The sequence below is a fragment of the Antedon bifida genome, chromosome 3 (genome assembly GCF_963402885.1).
Source record: "Antedon bifida chromosome 3, ecAntBifi1.1, whole genome shotgun sequence".
In the NCBI taxonomy this organism is placed as follows: Eukaryota; Metazoa; Echinodermata; class Crinoidea; order Comatulida; family Antedonidae; genus Antedon; species Antedon bifida.
In genome coordinates, this window is record NC_136228.1 from 21,623,493 (window position 1) to 21,643,267 (window position 19,775).

The following is a 19,775-nucleotide window of genomic DNA, read 5'->3' on the forward strand; positions in this document are numbered from 1 at the left end:
TTGACATAATTTATGACTTGGTTGATGATTGGATCTTTCTGCTGTATGTTCGTCCAATCAATATATAAGTGGAATAGTGTCGGATGAATTGACAGATGGAGTGTTGATGGATACACCATATTGTAGGAAAAGAGCGCTCATCATACAGTATCACGAGAACACAGCTTTACCTTTTAACCTAGCCTCAAGATTCTTGTTGTTCTTCATACTGTCGGTTGGGTTTGATGTCATGAGGTCTGCAGGACAGAGCATTGGCGTCAATGTTTAATTTACCTGGTTTGTAGTGAATAGAAAGTACATATGTGAGAGGGTTACTATCAGTCATCACTCGTGTACCACAGGCCATGTATAGGTAATCTTTAAATTTATCTGTAACCGCCCACTTTAAAGCGAGAAATTCAAGTTACACTTTGTCCACAACAATCTTATGAATAAATCGACCACGTACATAAGACCAAGATCCAAATGAAATGATCCAGTGACGCACGAGACATCTTGTTGTGTATTGTGATGGCTTCCAACTCAACCCATGCCTGCAGAATATACGATAGTATAGTAACATTAATAAATATCGACCGCGTATCTATATGATTATGCAATTTTAATTACCGTTTCGTACTAACGTCGTACCGCAAACGTGTATATATTGGGCTAAAATAACTGATGGTAGAATTCTTCACTTCGGGGGGAAACCCCTATTAAGGGGAAAATTTGTTGGTTCTTAAAAGTGTCCCCTTAATAGATGTTCTACTTAAACATGGCCGGTAGAGAATCATTGTAAACGTGAAAATGTAGTAAAGCATTCAATTGACTTGGAATATGAGTGATGTGGGTCAAAGGGTAAAATATTACGTAATAAAGACAACCATCCTCACCTATCCTCATCTAATACAAACATCCTCATATCACAACAAATATTGTTTTGTGAAAATAGCAATCACATCAAATAAATAGGAAAGGTATATTGCATTAAAGACCAGTGTAATACAGATCAAACCAGAAATCCCCCTCCCCGAAAAGAAGAACGCAACATTTTTTGTCGGGAATTCCGTTTATAAATTTATTATTAAAATCAAATCAGAACACGTACAGACTTTGTTTTATAAAAATGTACATAACACACACGTTATTTATTCATATCATACAATTTAGACAAGATGGTTCATAAAAAATATTTAGAAATGTAGCTAGGAAACTATAATAATATACTTTGGAAATATATAATATTGACATACATCTTATGTTAAGGTACAAATATAATACAATTTTTAAAAACTATTTGTTATGGTACCTCTCGTCGACTGAGTACAAAGTTTAGAGGCGTCACCGAGTTTTCTACTACTTCAACCACGAAACCTTTGCTGAAATATCCTTCCGCCGATACTGTTATTGTGTAGGTACCTGGTAACAATAAACGCCAATATTCACCGTCTTTTGCTAAAGAAAAAGTATATAGATATTAAATCATATATAATATAAATATGGTTCATTTTAACATATTCTTATTCATACGTAACAACATGGAAATGTTGAATGTTTAAAATGGTTGATCAAAATATATGGGTAAATTATTTCTAACCATTCACCAATGGTGGCGAATTTAAACAAAATCTGTTTCAATTAAAGCAAAAATCAATTCAATTTACTTGATTGATTCCTTGATTTACTTGATTTCATGATTGATTCCTGGTCCTCCTACATGTACTACCGCTCCTTTGATAGGCATATCGTCAGTGCTTGCTATAATACCCTTTACTCCCATATGAATCTGAAATGTTAAAAATAAATATGTACATAATATTACATACTTTTTATTTTAGTGTATGTGATATCACATGTGCCAGAAAGGAATACACACACCGCTATCATCATCATCATCATGATCTTTAACCGTAGCAGTAATATACAGTAATATAAAGTTACTTTGTTGTAACCAAGTCCGACTGATGACATCATGAACCCCTAATGAATGGTAAAGAATTAACCGTGGAAATGTTCCACTACAATTTACTTACCTGGTACATGTACTGAATGAGCGCATCTTTGTTGTCAACCCATTCCTTTTCTAATCCCGATTCTGACGAGAATTTAATGCAATCTAACTCGAGCGTTATATCAAAACAATTCGTGTGCAGATAATCATAATCTTGAAGGCCTTTAAAGGAAATACACAAAATAAATATTGTTTATCATCATGGTTTTGTTTGTTGAATTACCTAAAATTGTGTCCGGTATTACTACATTGGCTCTCACCAAAACTAACGTTACAAGAAGACGTATTGAGATGATGCTATGCCAAAATCTTGACATCGTTGTACCAATGTACATCCGGATGTAGGCCTACACCACATTTTTTGATAAAACTGAGGAAAAAGTAAACTAAACCACTAAACCGCCAAGTTTGCCATGATGTCATGAGTAGGATTCCCATCAGAATCGACTTTGTTCTTTATGCCTAATTATCTATCTGAACAGTTTGTAGAACCACGTCAGAGTTGGGCAAACATCATCTCCCTGACGTGAAACTAGTCTGTTACTAGGCCTAGTTCATATTAGTAGGAAACACTAGGCCTAGTTCATATATTAGTAGGCCTAACCATTATCATATTTAATGTGCTTAAGGAGGTTACAACATTATTATATGTTTAAATAATAAGAACTCACCTCCTTTGACCGTATACCAACTCGCACCATTGGTTATACCATCTTCAAATGTACGACTGTATATTGAGCATGCGCGTGTTCTAGTTGACATAGTAGCGTGAGATTGCGAATATGTTCGTGCAAGATGTCTAAAGAGAGAGTCGTCTGGACTCATTGTATAAGATGGTCGCCCGTTAAAGGATCTTACGTCATCAAATGGATAATTTGCTACCAAATCGCCATCGTGCATGTTGGCAGATAGCACAAAAGGGTATTCCTCAACCCATTCAATGTAAGCTTGTACTTCGGGTTCAGGCTGTTGAAAAATAGTAAAAACAAATAGTTATACATTTCTAAGTTCAAAACATTTGCTACATTAAACATAACTTGTGTGGCACTGATAATTAACACAAAGCATAAACAGTAACTTCAAACAGGATAATTACACAATCAAACGTTATGTAATGTGCTGATAAATGAACACGATGATGTCATATCACTACCATATTTGGGCACATCACAGTTTTTGTTTTTGTTAAACTGGTTTGATAGTGTAGACAGAGCTTAAAATCATAACATCATAACAACGTCCGTTCCCAATTACATGCATGTCAACTATTGCGATAATTTTCCAAATTCAATAAGATAGATAGTAGAGAAAGCTTGATAATAACTAGGCCTAAGGGTCCGTTCAGGCTTAGTTATTTACCCGGGTAGCAAGCTGGTTTCACGGGCACAGTTATCGCTAACTTTGGTGGGTAGGAAACCAACTTAACCTGGCAAAACAACTAAGCCGAAACGAGTCCTAAGTTGCGTGTGCTTGCATACAAATCATTAAAAAAACAAAATTAATTTACCACATAATTCGTCGTATCTTTGCCGTACCCCAGATGATGATTTTTGCCACCAATAATTTCATTTCGATACATAATTGTATTTAGCCGCGGAAAGTTCCTGTTTAAATCAACAGAATGCAAATTCTCACGACCATAGGCATCAATAACCATATCCTGAAATTAAAACATTAAATATCATAGACAATATTTAATAATTTAGTCGACCTTGAGAGTTATGATTTTGGTGCAAACGTTAGGTACAAAAAGTTCTTATTCTGGCTTAGTTTCAATCTAGTCCACTGATGCATGGTATAGTTACATGAACAAGTCGCTATACCATTTTATTTCTTGCAAACAGATTTAATATATTTGTCATGGGGATTGGTTTTAAAGTACCTAACATCAAGATTACTCATCATCACACTTCATCTGTACGCGCGTTTGTTACATGTTTTTTCATACACACATCACGCATCCGCAACCAACCAAATTTCATTTGTACCTCGTTGTTAAAATGACAATAAATAATATCGTATTGTATCGTAATTGTTGGGTCGGTTGCAGTATCTATTTAATAATTTATTAGAAGAGAACATTCCTCAAACCAAATGAAGATTTTTTTAGGCCTACGCGGTTGAGCATTTTGTAAAGGGTCTCAGAACTAAAGAAAAAATACATGTTCTTGGTAAGATCCACGTAATTGCTAAATAAATGTACATTGAATTTATGATCATTTAGATGATAATACCGGTGATTATTATTTCTTACGAATTCTTTGTAGAACTGGAAGGCCTTCTCGAAGCCATCAGGGTTGAGACTTGGAAGCAGGTGGATCCGGGTGTGGTCGACAAGATACCTAATAGTGGCATTACCAGCATGATACCCATTGCAAAGGTACTCAGCTAACTTTAAGATCAACTCGCGTCCAGTTACCTCGTCTCCGTGCATGTTAGCAATATACTTAAATTCTGGTTCAACTGTCAACAAATAAATTGATAAGTTATAAGTACAGAGTCATAAGATTTTATTATAATTTGTTGAATGAAACGTTACTAGTTATATTGAATATAAGTTAAATATTAACATCTTAAATTTATTATACACATTAACAAACAATGGTAAGTAAAAGTACATCCGCTGAATATGTCGTTTATTGTACCCTGCACTTATGGCAAACACTGATAGGCCTACTCTGTCTTGAATACTGTATATTATACATAGGCAGTCGTCTTAAAATTAATTAAAGTAAATATGGTATAACTGGATATTATAATGAATTTATAGATTTTTGCTATTCTTAAAATCCAAATAACGTTTTACGTCTAGGACAAAAATTGTTAATAAGACTACTAAAAAGATACTAAAAAATCTGTATTATTTTAAGTTATATACAGTAGAAAAATGATTAAGGTGATCGAATAAAGTGTTCCTTTAATGGTTTGGCAGCAGTTTTAAAACACGTCATATTCCTCTCGTTGTTATGAAATTATCCCATTATCCCATCATAATACACATTTATGTATTCACAATTCACAATTACATTTACAATATTTAATAGTATACCAAAAGAAGCGAGCGCTTGTCAGTTTGGTAACCATTATTTAAATGCATTTAAATAGGAGTCTCCACTGAGGAGTGTCTTAAAATAGTTTGAAAAAATTGTAAAATAACGTACGAATCTCGTGTACACCAACATTGTTGCTTATTTCCAATGCGTACAACTGCCTTCCGTCAACACTTTGTCCGATACTGTACATCTTGGTAATATTAGGATAAGCTGTCGTGAGATTCTGGAAAAAGATTCTGATATCGTTTGAATCATGATAACGGAATTCATGGAATGACGTACGATCTGCAAGAACAAATGAAATAATAATAATTACATTAAAGATGAAGATTAACTAAATTAGACTTTGAATAGGTTATTTTGTAGTTTTAATAAAGTTAATTCCTTCCGTGAAAAAAAAAACAAAACAAAACATTTTTCTCATATAAAATGACCAAATTAATGGTCAAATTCAACCAAAAACCCATTGGCTGGCAGCCAATTTGCTTTAAATTACAGTTTTTCAGGTAAATAATTTTTTTGTTCGATTCCATTTTTGTTCAAAGTGGATAACTAGTATGTGACAATAAAATGACATATTCAACAAAAACAATTTAAAAAATTATTTTTTCAGGGGGACAATACATCTTTACATTATACAGTATATAAGAAATCCATCTTTAGGGACACGCCTATTCGGGAACGCCCCTATTAAGTTGGGACACTTTCTCCGTGAAACGAACAGAGAGAAAGACATGGTTAATCACTTTGACAAAAACTTGGAAACTGTTAAGGAGTTCCATGCTGGTTAATATGGTTCTACTGTATACTATATATTCGTTTGTGAGCTTTTTAAACTAATATAATTTAGTGGAGCTTTTTATTTCTGTTAGGCTTAGTTGATTTAAAATAATTTTTAAAAAATAACTGAAAATGTGACTTACTTCTTGTTCTTTCACATATAGCCTCGTCAGACCCATCACTGCAATCTGGTGAACCATCGCATGCTAAGTTTGAGTCGATGCATCTGTTGAGGAAACCATTACGGTTATAAACGTTGAGTGAATTACAAAAACGTAATTAAATTATATTATAACAATGCATGATACTCAGTATTAATATGCTAACTGTAGACTGTGTCCCGGTGGGCATATCTTTTGCAACTACCTTAGGCCTAAAGGCACATAATTTTATTTTTTAATGAAATGAAATGATACAAATAATTGTACTGAGAAAAACTAAAATTAGAAATACTAATTTCAAATCATTTTCATATAGGCGGTACTTTCATTTTTGTATACATGTAGGGCAGGTTATTTCCAACTTCTTTAGGTTATAAATCGAATAGAAATCTTCTTGACTACATGGAGTTTTATTTTTAAGATTTTAAGAGTTTCTTAGAAAACTATTTAACAAAGATGCTACTTCAATCTGAATGCATTGCAGTAAAAAAACAAGGAGGAATACTTGATGGCCCATCAGCATATGGTAGAAACAATGCCCTTCACCAAAGATTTGCTACTTATATTAAATCAACATACAATAAAAAAAAATATGAATTCTATTAGGCCTATAGTTTTTAGTGTTTCTTCCTCTGAATCGTGGCTATCGTTAGACCTATAATTATGCTATTTTACAAATAAAACGTATAATGAATCAGATAAGCACAGTGTTTTATTCGTTGGCAGAGTAAGTTGATAATAAAGCATGGTTCCACTACGCGTCTGTGCTGGCGTGCGTGAATGTGCGTTTTCACAGACGAGTAGCTAAAGAGGTAGGAAACAAGCTTAACCGGAAAAATTAAATTTCCAAACTGCCAAAAATAATGAACCTTACTTTCCGTCACTGACGCATCCGAATTCGCCTTCAAGACAAGCTGTGAAAATAAAAGGAAAGCAGATTATGATTATAAAAATAAATATAGGCCTAATTGTCTGCAAGTGAATATAAAGTTAAAATTGTTTAATTTAAACCAACAAATCCGACCATATCATGAGCACGATTTCATATGTATATTATTTTTGGAAAAACGTATTGATCATATTTTGAAAAAAATGTAGATATATATTTTTCTAGACATTTCATTTGTGATTAAGAAAACAAATTTATCTTCCTAATTTCGTGTAAAAACATTACTATTAACTACTTCCTATGTCTAGATTATAACTGAATTTCACGCACCTCTGAAGCACGATAGGCCCACGTCGTAGGAGTGTTTACAGTCCGTTTCACCCCACACATCATGGCTACAATCATCGATGGTTTCATCAGTTAGATCGCAGCTTAGTTCTCCCAACCAAACCTTCTCTGGAACATTTGTTCGCATACCTCGTCTATGTAGAATTAATAACACAGATTAATTTGTAATTTGATATGTTATCAATTATGATCTCTTGGCAACTGCTAATTCTACAGGCTTCCATCGTTTACACGCGTCTATCTAAGCTCGATTTTTGTCGATTTTGGATATGCTATTCTCTAAGAAATTTTGTAATGTAAACAATTCAGTTGTACCATTTCCCCCGACTGAACCTTAAAACTAGCAGAAAGCATAGGGGCCTAATAATAGTACAGTTTAAATCGGAATTGCTGTCAACCACCAACATTTCTTTGTACTTTTTACGAAAAGAAATTGTTCTTGTTGTATCTTGTGAATATTCTAATTGTAAAACCAACTTACCTGGCTTGTTTTTGTTTACTTAGCATTTGATAAACACCTGGGTACCCCAACTGTCTACAGATTGAAGCAGCCGTTACGGTCGAAAACTGTTTCTTGCAAACTGTCCCCCATTCACCATCATGGTATACCTCAAGGAGTCCTTCCCGTGGAATACGCCCACCGTTCAAACGTATTGTGTTACCTTACAGGAGAAGGAACTGATTGGTTAATTTTATTGATTTTATGTATTTCGGCACATGTGGCCAAGGATTACCAATAGTAAATCACTCTCCTATCAATACCTATGAACCAGTTCACCGGGGTGATCATCTACTCGTCTCGAATAATGAATTCTTTAATGTTCACACGGACAAACTGTATAGCCTAACACTGGACCAACGATTTAAAGTCATTATCCGAGAGAGGACTTGTTCCACCACCCTAATTAGGAGCGAGTAGGCCTCGAACACATGCCGATATTGTTGGCTCTTTAGGTACGGCGCCCTGCCTTAATCAATCGCTCATCCATTGGACTCGCTTAAATAACTATATAAGCATTAGGATTTGTAGGCCTTCATAGCATTGGTTGAAACTGCGAGTAGCTAAAAGTATATACTTATTTATTTAATATAAGAGGGCCTATACGCACAGTAATATTAGGAAGATCATACTGCGATATTTTATCATTCCAAAGTGTAGGAATTACATTTTATTAAAATCATAAATAGGCCTATGTTAACTATTAGATTCTTACTATAGTTAATAAACAATTTATATGAAACTATTAAAAAATATGATAAGATATTTTATAGGCCTATAAGAAAAATCAGTTTTACTTACCACGTGCAAAAGATATTTCCAGAAAAACAAAAGCAAGAGTGAAAATCGCAGATAGTTTAGAGGCCATATTATTGACGTGTGAGCTCTTTTACCTCAAGTGTATTTTTGAGGAAATCACAAGTTTATGACCAAGTTATAACGCCGTCCACACCACAGAATAGATGGATCAACCTGAGTTTTCGGCATGTATTGAATATAGGACTATTCCATTATTATTTATAGGGGTGTTAGTCAATATGTTGGGTTGGGTGTGTCAGACCAAGGCATCCGTCCAACTTGCAATTCGAACTCCAAAACCAACATATAGCACCAGGCGATGAGATCCGAAGACAGTCACGACATGCCGTCATTGCAACACAACGATTGAACGGATACTGGGACGAGTACGTAAGAGGTGCACGAACTGCAAGATCGTTGCTGTTAGCATCAAGCCGTGTCATCAGCCGAAACGCACGTAATCCTTAGAATACAAATCAAGACTTCACTAATACAAATAGTGTAATATTTAATTAAATTTGCTAATGTACAAACATATTTGATTTAAGATATTTTGAAAAATAAAGTGTAAATCAATTCTCTATAATTACTATCTACTGTATGCAAACTAACTTATTTAAGCAATCTGATTATTTTATTATTATTATTATTATTAATGATTATTGAAATCTATTTTATTGTACATATATGAAATTAATTATAAAGTTCGTTTTGATTCATAATACATAAATAAATCAGGTTACTAATTGTAATATAATATTTAATGTAATGTGAAATAAAAATAATGATCTGTTTTTAATATTAAAGCCTTGACCACCATTAATTGTAAACAATTTAAAATAACAATAATCTGAATAAAATGTCCTCGTTTGTATTTTGAATAAAATCGTGTTGCGTATTGTTTAGCATTTGCTAGTGTCTGTGTGTGTATTGTTTGTAATTAAAGTCGCTATTGTTGCGTTGAATCGATTGTGTTGAGTTTGTGATGTCAACGCCCTAAGTTGTCTTTTTATCTAACGTAATTGTTATTAATTATATGTTATATGATTTAATTGCGAACATGATGACATTCCGCAACGAAACCGCTACAATTGTTTGATATAGTGTTACCGGTAAATAAAAAAAAGTAATGTATCTTAAAAAACTAATTCTTAAAAAAAGAATAAAATTTAATAATAAGGATATTTAAACATTTATTGAACTTAACTATATAGGTTTACTACAGTATTAGTACTAGGAAGAATTTAGATTTTAATATAATAATAGTAATTATTTATCATTTATTTTGTCCAATTCCAATTCTTTTCCTTACACTTTTACTGTATAGGCCTACATTTAAAAAATATATAAAAAACTCAATTATGTTTACACAATATTCATTATTATACGATAAACATAATAATACATAAATAATCAAAAAACATCTATCTGTTAATATTTATTAAGTCACATACGTCTAAAGTCATTTCAATCTGAAAAAAAAGTAAAACAATTGTATTAAACCACACGTCGTTTTGTATGACAAACGGCACACGCGGCGTTTCATACATTTAATTGCGTTTCAATTGGCGGCCGTTTCAGTTGGCGGCCGTTTCGGCTGTAAACCGTAGTGACGACCATGTTAATATAGAAGGTAGGCCTCGTTCATTAAAAAACAGTTAGTTCAGTATTTTTAATGATTTGCCATGCTCTTTATCTTCATCCAATAACATCAGTGGAAAGGTGGTATTGAAATAATTGTATCATTGTTGTGTAATGTACATACTGTAATGCAATGTATGTATAGGCCTACAATAAACTTGTCCCAAGTATGTAGTTATTTCGAGGCTTTTCGATTTGCGGGTTTCATTCGTTCTACTCATTGCAATATAAAACATTGAATTGAGAGTAAATTACATATACCATTTGTACAATAATAAAAAACACTTAAAAACATTAAAATCTCATGCAAAACATCAATAAGTCGAAAAAGCTTATAAAAACAAAACAAAATATCATAGCTGTTCGTCTGAGTTTACAAGCTCAAGTAGTATACGTATGAAACGTCATATGTGCCAAAATATTTATCTTTTTCTAATATTAAGTCAAAACTCCGTATTTTTTAATTTTTACCTTAGGCTCCAGAAACCCAATGACAATGTTTAGATTATAAATGATCTACAGCAGGAAAGAATGAAAGTTCACTTTTCCCTGCCTACAGTAAAGAATGTTATCGTATCAAGGTAGATAACAAAGTGGAGACCTATGTTGTAGAAAATAATTGTTTCATACTATTTTTGTTTTAGTCCTATTTTAAGTGACATGAAATGTTCGTTTACTCCGTATATACTTTAACGGTTACTAAAAAAAATGACATGTTTAGAAAAAAAGAGGCCTAAGTTTAGGGTTTTATATGCCGTGTACATTTGGGAAAGTACTGGTAAAATTGATAGACATAATTATGCTGTATTTATGTGTATTAAAGGCTGCGTCGTCAAAATGTGAAACAGGGTCAAAAACAAAGAACATAAAAATGGCGACCCACAAAAAGAAGGAAATTTAACAAGATCAGAGATTTTATAGTCCGTTTTTTTAACTTACTTTATCGTGTTTTATATCATTTTATATCTTTTAATCAAGGCAAGTTGTTAGATTGCCTTGGGTGAATCAGAGAGGTATAAAAAAAATGGTTATGAAATATTTCTTACAAAATCGTACACATGTTGACCTTGTTTTGTCAGTGGATTATGCCATTGTATATTGTTTCTTTCTATCCAAACCCGCTATTGACACCAAATCACAGTTACCCCCCTGATTTTAATACCGCCCATAACAATTGTAAGCGAAACAATTAGGTGAGATCCGATTTTTAATAATAACAATGATTGATTACGTCATCGCGCGCGTAGTGAGATCACCTCCTGTCGTTTTCCTTTTCACTAATACCCAATACCCAACACAGGATATTGTACAACATTGTCGTGAGGTCCTACATTACCGGCGACCACGGGAAGTTAGTAGGTTATTTTTGCATCAGAATACAAGTTGTTCCCAGGATTATTCTTGGAAGGAATAGAAATTAGAGGAGTGTTCAATTGGAATTCACACGTGTTATCTATTCTGTGGTGTGGAAACTTGGTCATAAACTTGTGATTTCCTCAAAAATACACTTGAGGTAAAAGAGCTCACACGTCAATAATATGGCCTCTAAACTATCTGCGATTTTCACTCTTGCTTTTGTTTTTCTGGAAATATCTTTTGCACGTGGTAAGTAAAACTGATTTTTCTTATAGGCCTATAAAATATCTTATCATATTTTTTAATAGTTTCATATAAATTGTTTATTAACTATAGTAAGAATCTAATAGTTAACATAGGCCTATTTATGATTTTAATAAAATGTAATTCCTACACTTTGGAATGATAAAATATCGCAGTATGATCTTCCTAATATTACTGTGCGTATAGGCCCTCTTATATTAAATAAATAAGTATATACTTTTAGCTACTCGCAGTTTCAATCAATGCTATGAAGGCCTACAAATCCTAATGCTTATATAGTTATTTAAGCGAGTCCAATGGATGAGCGATTGATTAAGGCAGGGCGCCGTACCTAAAGAGCCAACAATATCGGCATGTGTTCGAGGCCTACTCGCTCCTAATTAGGGTGGTGGAACAAGTCCTCTCTCGGATAATGACTTTAAATCGTTGGTCCAGTGTTAGGCTATACAGTTTGTCCGTGTGAACATTAAAGAATTCATTATTCGAGACGAGTAGATGATCACCCCGGTGAACTGGTTCATAGGTATTGATAGGAGAGTGATTTACTATTGGTAATCCTTGGCCACATGTGCCGAAATACATAAAATCAATAAAATTAACCAATCAGTTCCTTCTCCTGTAAGGTAACACAATACGTTTGAACGGTGGGCGTATTCCACGGGAAGGACTCCTTGAGGTATACCATGATGGTGAATGGGGGACAGTTTGCAAGAAACAGTTTTCGACCGTAACGGCTGCTTCAATCTGTAGACAGTTGGGGTACCCAGGTGTTTATCAAATGCTAAGTAAACAAAAACAAGCCAGGTAAGTTGGTTTTACAATTAGATATTCACAAGATACAACAAGAACAATTTCTTTTCGTAAAAATACAAAGAAATGTTGGTGGTTGACAGCAATTCCGATTTAAACTGTACTATTATTAGGCCCCTATGCATTCTGCTAGTTTTAAGGTTCAGTCGGGGGAAATGGTACAACTGAATTGTTTACATTACAAAATTTCTTAGAGAATAGCATATCCAAAATCGACAAAAATCGAGCTTAGATAGACGCGTGTAAACGATGGAAGCCTGTAGAATTAGCAGTTGCCAAGAGATCATAATTGATAACATTCAATCAAATTACAAATTAATCTGTGTTATTAATTCTACATAGACGAGGTATGCGAACAAATGTTCCAGAGAAGGTTTGGTTGGGAGAACTAAGCTGCGATCTAACTGATGAAACCATCGATGATTGTAGCCATGATGTGTGGGGTGAAACGGACTGTAAACACTCCTACGACGTGGGCCTATCGTGCTTCAGAGGTGCGTGAAATTCAGTTATAATCTAGACATAGGAAGTAGTTAATAGTAATGTTTTTACACGAAATTAGGAAGATAAATTTGTTTTCTTAATCACAAATGAAATGTCTAGAAAAATATATATCTACATTTTTTTCAAAATATGATCAATACGTTTTTCCAAAAATAATATACATATGAAATCGTGCTCATGATATGGTCGGATTTGTTGGTTTAAATTAAACAATTTTAACTTTATATTCACTGGCAGACAATTAGGCCTATATTTATTTTTATAATCATAATCTGCTTTCCTTTTATTTTCACAGCTTGTCTTGAAGGCGAATTCGGATGCGTCAGTGACGGAAAGTAAGGTTCATTATTTTTGGCAGTTTGGAAATTTAATTTTTCCGGTTAAGCTTGTTTTCTACCTCTTTAGCTACTCGTCTGTGAAAACGCACATTCACGCACGCCAGCACAGACGCGTAGTGGAACCATGCTTTATTATCAACTTACTCTGCCAACGAATAAAACACTGTGCTTATCTGATTCATTATACGTTTTATTTGTAAAATAGCATAATTATAGGTCTAACGATAGCCACAATTCAGAGGAAGAAACACTAAAAACTATAGGCCTAATAGAATTCATATTTTTTTTTATTGTATGTTGATTTAATATAAGTAGCAAATCTTTGGTGAAGGGCATTGTTTCTACCATATGCTGATGGGCCATCAAGTATTCCTCCTTGTTTTTTTACTGCAATGCATTCAGATTGAAGTAGCATCTTTGTTAAATAGTTTTCTAAGAAACTCTTAAAATCTTAAAAATAAAACTCCATGTAGTCAAGAAGATTTCTATTCGATTTATAACCTAAAGAAGTTGGAAATAACCTGCCCTACATGTATACAAAAATGAAAGTACCGCCTATATGAAAATGATTTGAAATTAGTATTTCTAATTTTAGTTTTTCTCAGTACAATTATTTGTATCATTTCATTTCATTAAAAAATAAAATTATGTGCCTTTAGGCCTAAGGTAGTTGCAAAAGATATGCCCACCGGGACACAGTCTACAGTTAGCATATTAATACTGAGTATCATGCATTGTTATAATATAATTTAATTACGTTTTTGTAATTCACTCAACGTTTATAACCGTAATGGTTTCCTCAACAGATGCATCGACTCAAACTTAGCATGCGATGGTTCACCAGATTGCAGTGATGGGTCTGACGAGGCTATATGTGAAAGAACAAGAAGTAAGTCACATTTTCAGTTATTTTTTAAAAATTATTTTAAATCAACTAAGCCTAACAGAAATAAAAAGCTCCACTAAATTATATTAGTTTAAAAAGCTCACAAACGAATATATAGTATACAGTAGAACCATATTAACCAGCATGGAACTCCTTAACAGTTTCCAAGTTTTTGTCAAAGTGATTAACCATGTCTTTCTCTCTGTTCGTTTCACGGAGAAAGTGTCCCAACTTAATAGGGGCGTTCCCGAATAGGCGTGTCCCTAAAGATGGATTTTATTGTTTTATTGCTGGATTTCTTATATACTGTATAATGTAAAGATGTAGTGTCCCCCTGAAAAAATAATTTTTTAAATTGTTTTTGTTGAATATGTCATTTTATTGTCACATACTAGTTATCCACTTTGAACAAAAATGGAATCGAACAAAAAAATTATTTACCTGAAAAACTGTAATTTAAAGCAAATTGGCTGACAGCCAATGGGTTTTTGGTTGAATTTGACCATTAATTTGGTCATTTTATATGAGAAAAATGTTTTGTTTTGTTTTTTTTTTCACGGAAGGAATTAACTTTATTAAAACTACAAAATAACCTATTCAAAGTCTAATTTAGTTAATCTTCATCTTTAATGTAATTATTATTATTTCATTTGTTCTTGCAGATCGTACGTCATTCCATGAATTCCGTTGTCATGATTCAAACGATATCAGAATCTTTTTCCAGAATCTCACGACAGCTTATCCTAATATTACCAAGATGTACAGTATCGGACAAAGTGTTGACGGAAGACAGTTGTACGCATTGGAAATAAGCAACAATGTTGGTGTACACGAGATTCGTACGTTATTTTACAATTTTTTCAAACTATTTTAAGACACTCCTCAGTGGAGACTCCTATTTAAATGCATTTAAATAATGGTTACCAAACTGACAAGCGCTCGCTTCTTTTGGTATACTATTAAATATTGTAAATGTAATTGTGAATTGTGAATACATAAATGTGTATTATGATGGGATAATGGGATAATTTCATAACAACGAGAGGAATATGACGTGTTTTAAAACTGCTGCCAAACCATTAAAGGAACACTTTATTCGATCACCTTAATCATTTTTCTACTGTATATAACTTAAAATAATACAGATTTTTTAGTATCTTTTTAGTAGTCTTATTAACAATTTTTGTCCTAGACGTAAAACGTTATTTGGATTTTAAGAATAGCAAAAATCTATAAATTCATTATAATATCCAGTTATACCATATTTACTTTAATTAATTTTAAGACGACTGCCTATGTATAATATACAGTATTCAAGACAGAGTAGGCCTATCAGTGTTTGCCATAAGTGCAGGGTACAATAAACGACATATTCAGCGGATGTACTTTTACTTACCATTGTTTGTTAATGTGTATAATAAATTTAAGATGTTAATATTTAACTTATATTCAATATAACTAGTAACGTTTCATTCAACAAATTATAATAAAATCTTATGACTCTGTACTTATAACTTATCAATTTATTTGTTGACAGTTGAACCAGAATTTAAGTATATTGCTAACATGCACGGAGACGAGGTAACTGGACGCGAGTTGATCTTAAAGTTAGCTGAGTACCTTTGCAATGAGTATCATGCTGGTAATGCCACTATTAGGTATCTTGTCGACCACACCCGGATCCACCTGCTTCCAAGTCTCAACCCTGATGGCTTCGAGAAGGCCTTCCAGTTCTACAAAGAATTCGTAAGAAATAATAATCACCGGTATTATCATCTAAATGATCATAAATTCAATGTACATTTATTTAGCAATTACGTGGATCTTACCAAGAACATGTATTTTTTCTTTAGTTCTGAGACCCTTTACAAAATGCTCAACCGCGTAGGCCTAAAAAAATCTTCATTTGGTTTGAGGAATGTTCTCTTCTAATAAATTATTAAATAGATACTGCAACCGACCCAACAATTACGATACAATACGATATTATTTATTGTCATTTTAACAACGAGGTACAAATGAAATTTGGTTGGTTGCGGATGCGTGATGTGTGTATGAAAAAACATGTAACAAACGCGCGTACAGATGAAGTGTGATGATGAGTGATCTCGATGTTAGGTACTTTAAAACCAATCCCCATGACAAATATATTAAATCTGTTTGCAAGAAATAAAATGGTATAGCGACTTGTTCATGTAACTATACCATGCATCAGTGGACTAGATTGAAACTAAGCCAGAATAAGAACTTTTTGTACCTAACGTTTGCACCAAAATCATAACTCTCAAGGTCGACTAAATTATTAAATATTGTCTATGATATTTAATGTTTTAATTTCAGGATATGGTTATTGATGCCTATGGTCGTGAGAATTTGCATTCTGTTGATTTAAACAGGAACTTTCCGCGGCTAAATACAATTATGTATCGAAATGAAATTATTGGTGGCAAAAATCATCATCTGGGGTACGGCAAAGATACGACGAATTATGTGGTAAATTAATTTTGTTTTTTTAATGATTTGTATGCAAGCACACGCAACTTAGGACTCGTTTCGGCTTAGTTGTTTTGCCAGGTTAAGTTGGTTTCCTACCCACCAAAGTTAGCGATAACTGTGCCCGTGAAACCAGCTTGCTACCCGGGTAAATAACTAAGCCTGAACGGACCCTTAGGCCTAGTTATTATCAAGCTTTCTCTACTATCTATCTTATTGAATTTGGAAAATTATCGCAATAGTTGACATGCATGTAATTGGGAACGGACGTTGTTATGATGTTATGATTTTAAGCTCTGTCTACACTATCAAACCAGTTTAACAAAAACAAAAACTGTGATGTGCCCAAATATGGTAGTGATATGACATCATCGTGTTCATTTATCAGCACATTACATAACGTTTGATTGTGTAATTATCCTGTTTGAAGTTACTGTTTATGCTTTGTGTTAATTATCAGTGCCACACAAGTTATGTTTAATGTAGCAAATGTTTTGAACTTAGAAATGTATAACTATTTGTTTTTACTATTTTTCAACAGCCTGAACCCGAAGTACAAGCTTACATTGAATGGGTTGAGGAATACCCTTTTGTGCTATCTGCCAACATGCACGATGGCGATTTGGTAGCAAATTATCCATTTGATGACGTAAGATCCTTTAACGGGCGACCATCTTATACAATGAGTCCAGACGACTCTCTCTTTAGACATCTTGCACGAACATATTCGCAATCTCACGCTACTATGTCAACTAGAACACGCGCATGCTCAATATACAGTCGTACATTTGAAGATGGTATAACCAATGGTGCGAGTTGGTATACGGTCAAAGGAGGTGAGTTCTTATTATTTAAACATATAATAATGTTGTAACCTCCTTAAGCACATTAAATATGATAATGGTTAGGCCTACTAATATATGAACTAGGCCTAGTGTTTCCTACTAATATGAACTAGGCCTAGTAACAGACTAGTTTCACGTCAGGGAGATGATGTTTGCCCAACTCTGACGTGGTTCTACAAACTGTTCAGATAGATAATTAGGCATAAAGAACAAAGTCGATTCTGATGGGAATCCTACTCATGACATCATGGCAAACTTGGCGGTTTAGTGGTTTAGTTTACTTTTTCCTCAGTTTTATCAAAAAATGTGGTGTAGGCCTACATCCGGATGTACATTGGTACAACGATGTCAAGATTTTGGCATAGCATCATCTCAATACGTCTTCTTGTAACGTTAGTTTTGGTGAGAGCCAATGTAGTAATACCGGACACGATTTTAGGTAATTCAACAAACAAAACCATGATGATAAACAATATTTATTTTGTGTATTTCCTTTAAAGGCCTTCAAGATTATGATTATCTGCACACGAATTGTTTTGATATAACGCTCGAGTTAGGTTGCATTAAATTCTCGTCAGAATCGGGATTAGAAAAGGAATGGGTTGACAACAAAGATGCGCTCATTCAGTACATGTACCAGGTAAGTAAATTGTAGTGGAACATTTCCACGGTTAATTCTTTACCATTCATTAGGGGTTCATGATGTCATCAGTCGGACTTGGTTACAACAAAGTAACTTTATATTACTGTATATTACTGCTACGGTTAAAGATCATGATGATGATGATGATAGCGGTGTGTGTATTCCTTTCTGGCACATGTGATATCACATACACTAAAATAAAAAGTATGTAATATTATGTACATATTTATTTTTAACATTTCAGATTCATATGGGAGTAAAGGGTATTATAGCAAGCACTGACGATATGCCTATCAAAGGAGCGGTAGTACATGTAGGAGGACCAGGAATCAATCATGACGTCACCTCAAGTAAGTTGAATTGATTTTTGCTTTAATTGAAACAGATTTTGTTTAAATTCGCCACCATTGGTGAATGGTTAGAAATAATTTACCCATATATTTTGATCAACCATTTTAAACATTCAACATTTCCATGTTGTTACGTATGAATAAGAATATGTTAAAATGAACCATATTTATATTATCTATGATTTAATATCTATATACTTTTTCTTTAGCAAAAGACGGTGAATATTGGCGTTTATTGTTACCAGGTACCTACACAATAACAGTATCGGCGGAAGGATATTTCAGCAAAGGTTTCGTGGTTGAAGTAGTAGAAAACTCGGTGACGCCTCTAAACTTTGTACTCAGTCGACGAGAGGTACCATAACAAATAGTTTTTAAAAATTGTATTATATTTGTACCTTAACATAAGATGTATGTCAATATTATATATTTCCAAAGTATATTATTATAGTTTCCTAGCTACATTTCTAAATATTTTTTATGAACCATCTTGTCTAAATTGTATGATATGAATAAATAACGTGTGTGTTATGTACATTTTTATAAAACAAAGTCTGTACGTGTTCTGATTTGATTTTAATAATAAATTTATAAACGGAATTCCCGACACAAAATGTTGCGTTCTTCTTTTCGGGGAGGGGGATTTCTGGTTTGATCTGTATTACACTGGTCTTTAATGCAATATACCTTTCCTATTTATTTGATGTGATTGCTATTTTCACAAAACAATATTTGTTGTGATATGAGGATGTTTGTATTAGATGAGGATAGGTAAGGATGGTTGTCTTTATTACGTAATATTTTACCCTTTGACCCACATCACTCATATTCCAAGTCAATTGAATGCTTTACTACATTTTCACGTTTACAATGATTCTCTACCGACCATGTTTAAGTAGAACATCTATTAAAGGGACACTTTTAAGAACCAACAAATTTTTCCCTTAATAGGGGTTTCCCCCCGAAGTGAAGAATTCTACCATCAGTTATTTTAGCCCAATATATACACGTTTGCGGTACGACGTTAGTACGAAACGGTAATTAAAATTGCATAATCATATAGATACGCGGTCGATATTTATTAATGTTACTGTCGTAATGTGGGGTGTGGGGTTATTAATATG

General features: G+C 33.4%; 2 protein-coding genes across 2 annotated transcripts; one reads left to right on the forward strand and one right to left on the reverse strand.

Annotated features, from left to right (window-relative positions):
- Positions 1-1,126: 1,126 nt before the first annotated feature.
- Positions 1,127-8,964, reverse strand: LOC144838219 (carboxypeptidase D-like). Its single transcript, XM_078693571.1, has 12 exons — positions 8,826-8,964; positions 7,706-7,886; positions 7,207-7,358; positions 6,862-6,901; positions 5,970-6,052; positions 5,155-5,331; positions 4,248-4,456; positions 3,501-3,653; positions 2,665-2,959; positions 2,016-2,155; positions 1,647-1,768; positions 1,127-1,437 (listed from the first exon to the last, which is right to left on the reverse strand). Exons 1-11 carry the CDS (start codon positions 8,962-8,964, stop codon positions 1,664-1,666), a joined length of 1,674 nt encoding a protein of 557 aa, XP_078549697.1. The 3' UTR covers positions 1,127-1,437; positions 1,647-1,663.
- A 3,596-nt stretch (positions 8,965-12,560) lies between these two features.
- LOC144838220 (carboxypeptidase D-like) lies at positions 12,561-19,015 on the forward strand. The gene is made up of 11 exons (XM_078693572.1): positions 12,561-12,586; positions 12,935-13,086; positions 13,392-13,431; positions 14,241-14,323; positions 14,983-15,159; positions 15,858-16,066; positions 16,661-16,813; positions 17,355-17,649; positions 18,159-18,298; positions 18,546-18,651; positions 18,861-19,015. The coding sequence occupies exons 1-11, from the start codon at positions 12,561-12,563 to the stop codon at positions 19,013-19,015; spliced, it is 1,536 nt and encodes a 511-aa protein (XP_078549698.1).
- Positions 19,016-19,775: the final 760 nt, after the last annotated feature.

Excerpts from the sequence above, each read along its gene's own strand:
- LOC144838219 (XM_078693571.1), bottom strand. The coding sequence starts at position 8,964 with ATGACACGGCTTGATGCTAACAGCAACGATCTTGCAGTTCGTGCACCT. Across the intron at positions 7,359-7,705 it reads AGTAAACAAAAACAAGCCAG|ACGAGGTATGCGAACAAATG; the intron begins GTAAGTTGGTTT and ends AATTCTACATAG. Across the intron at positions 6,053-6,861 it reads GGATGCGTCAGTGACGGAAA|ATGCATCGACTCAAACTTAG; the intron begins GTAAGGTTCATT and ends TTTCCTCAACAG.
- LOC144838220 (XM_078693572.1), top strand. The coding sequence starts at position 12,561 with ATGCTAAGTAAACAAAAACAAGCCAG. Across the intron at positions 16,814-17,354 it reads AAGATACGACGAATTATGTG|CCTGAACCCGAAGTACAAGC; the intron begins GTAAATTAATTT and ends ATTTTTCAACAG. Across the intron at positions 18,652-18,860 it reads CAATCATGACGTCACCTCAA|CAAAAGACGGTGAATATTGG; the intron begins GTAAGTTGAATT and ends CTTTTTCTTTAG.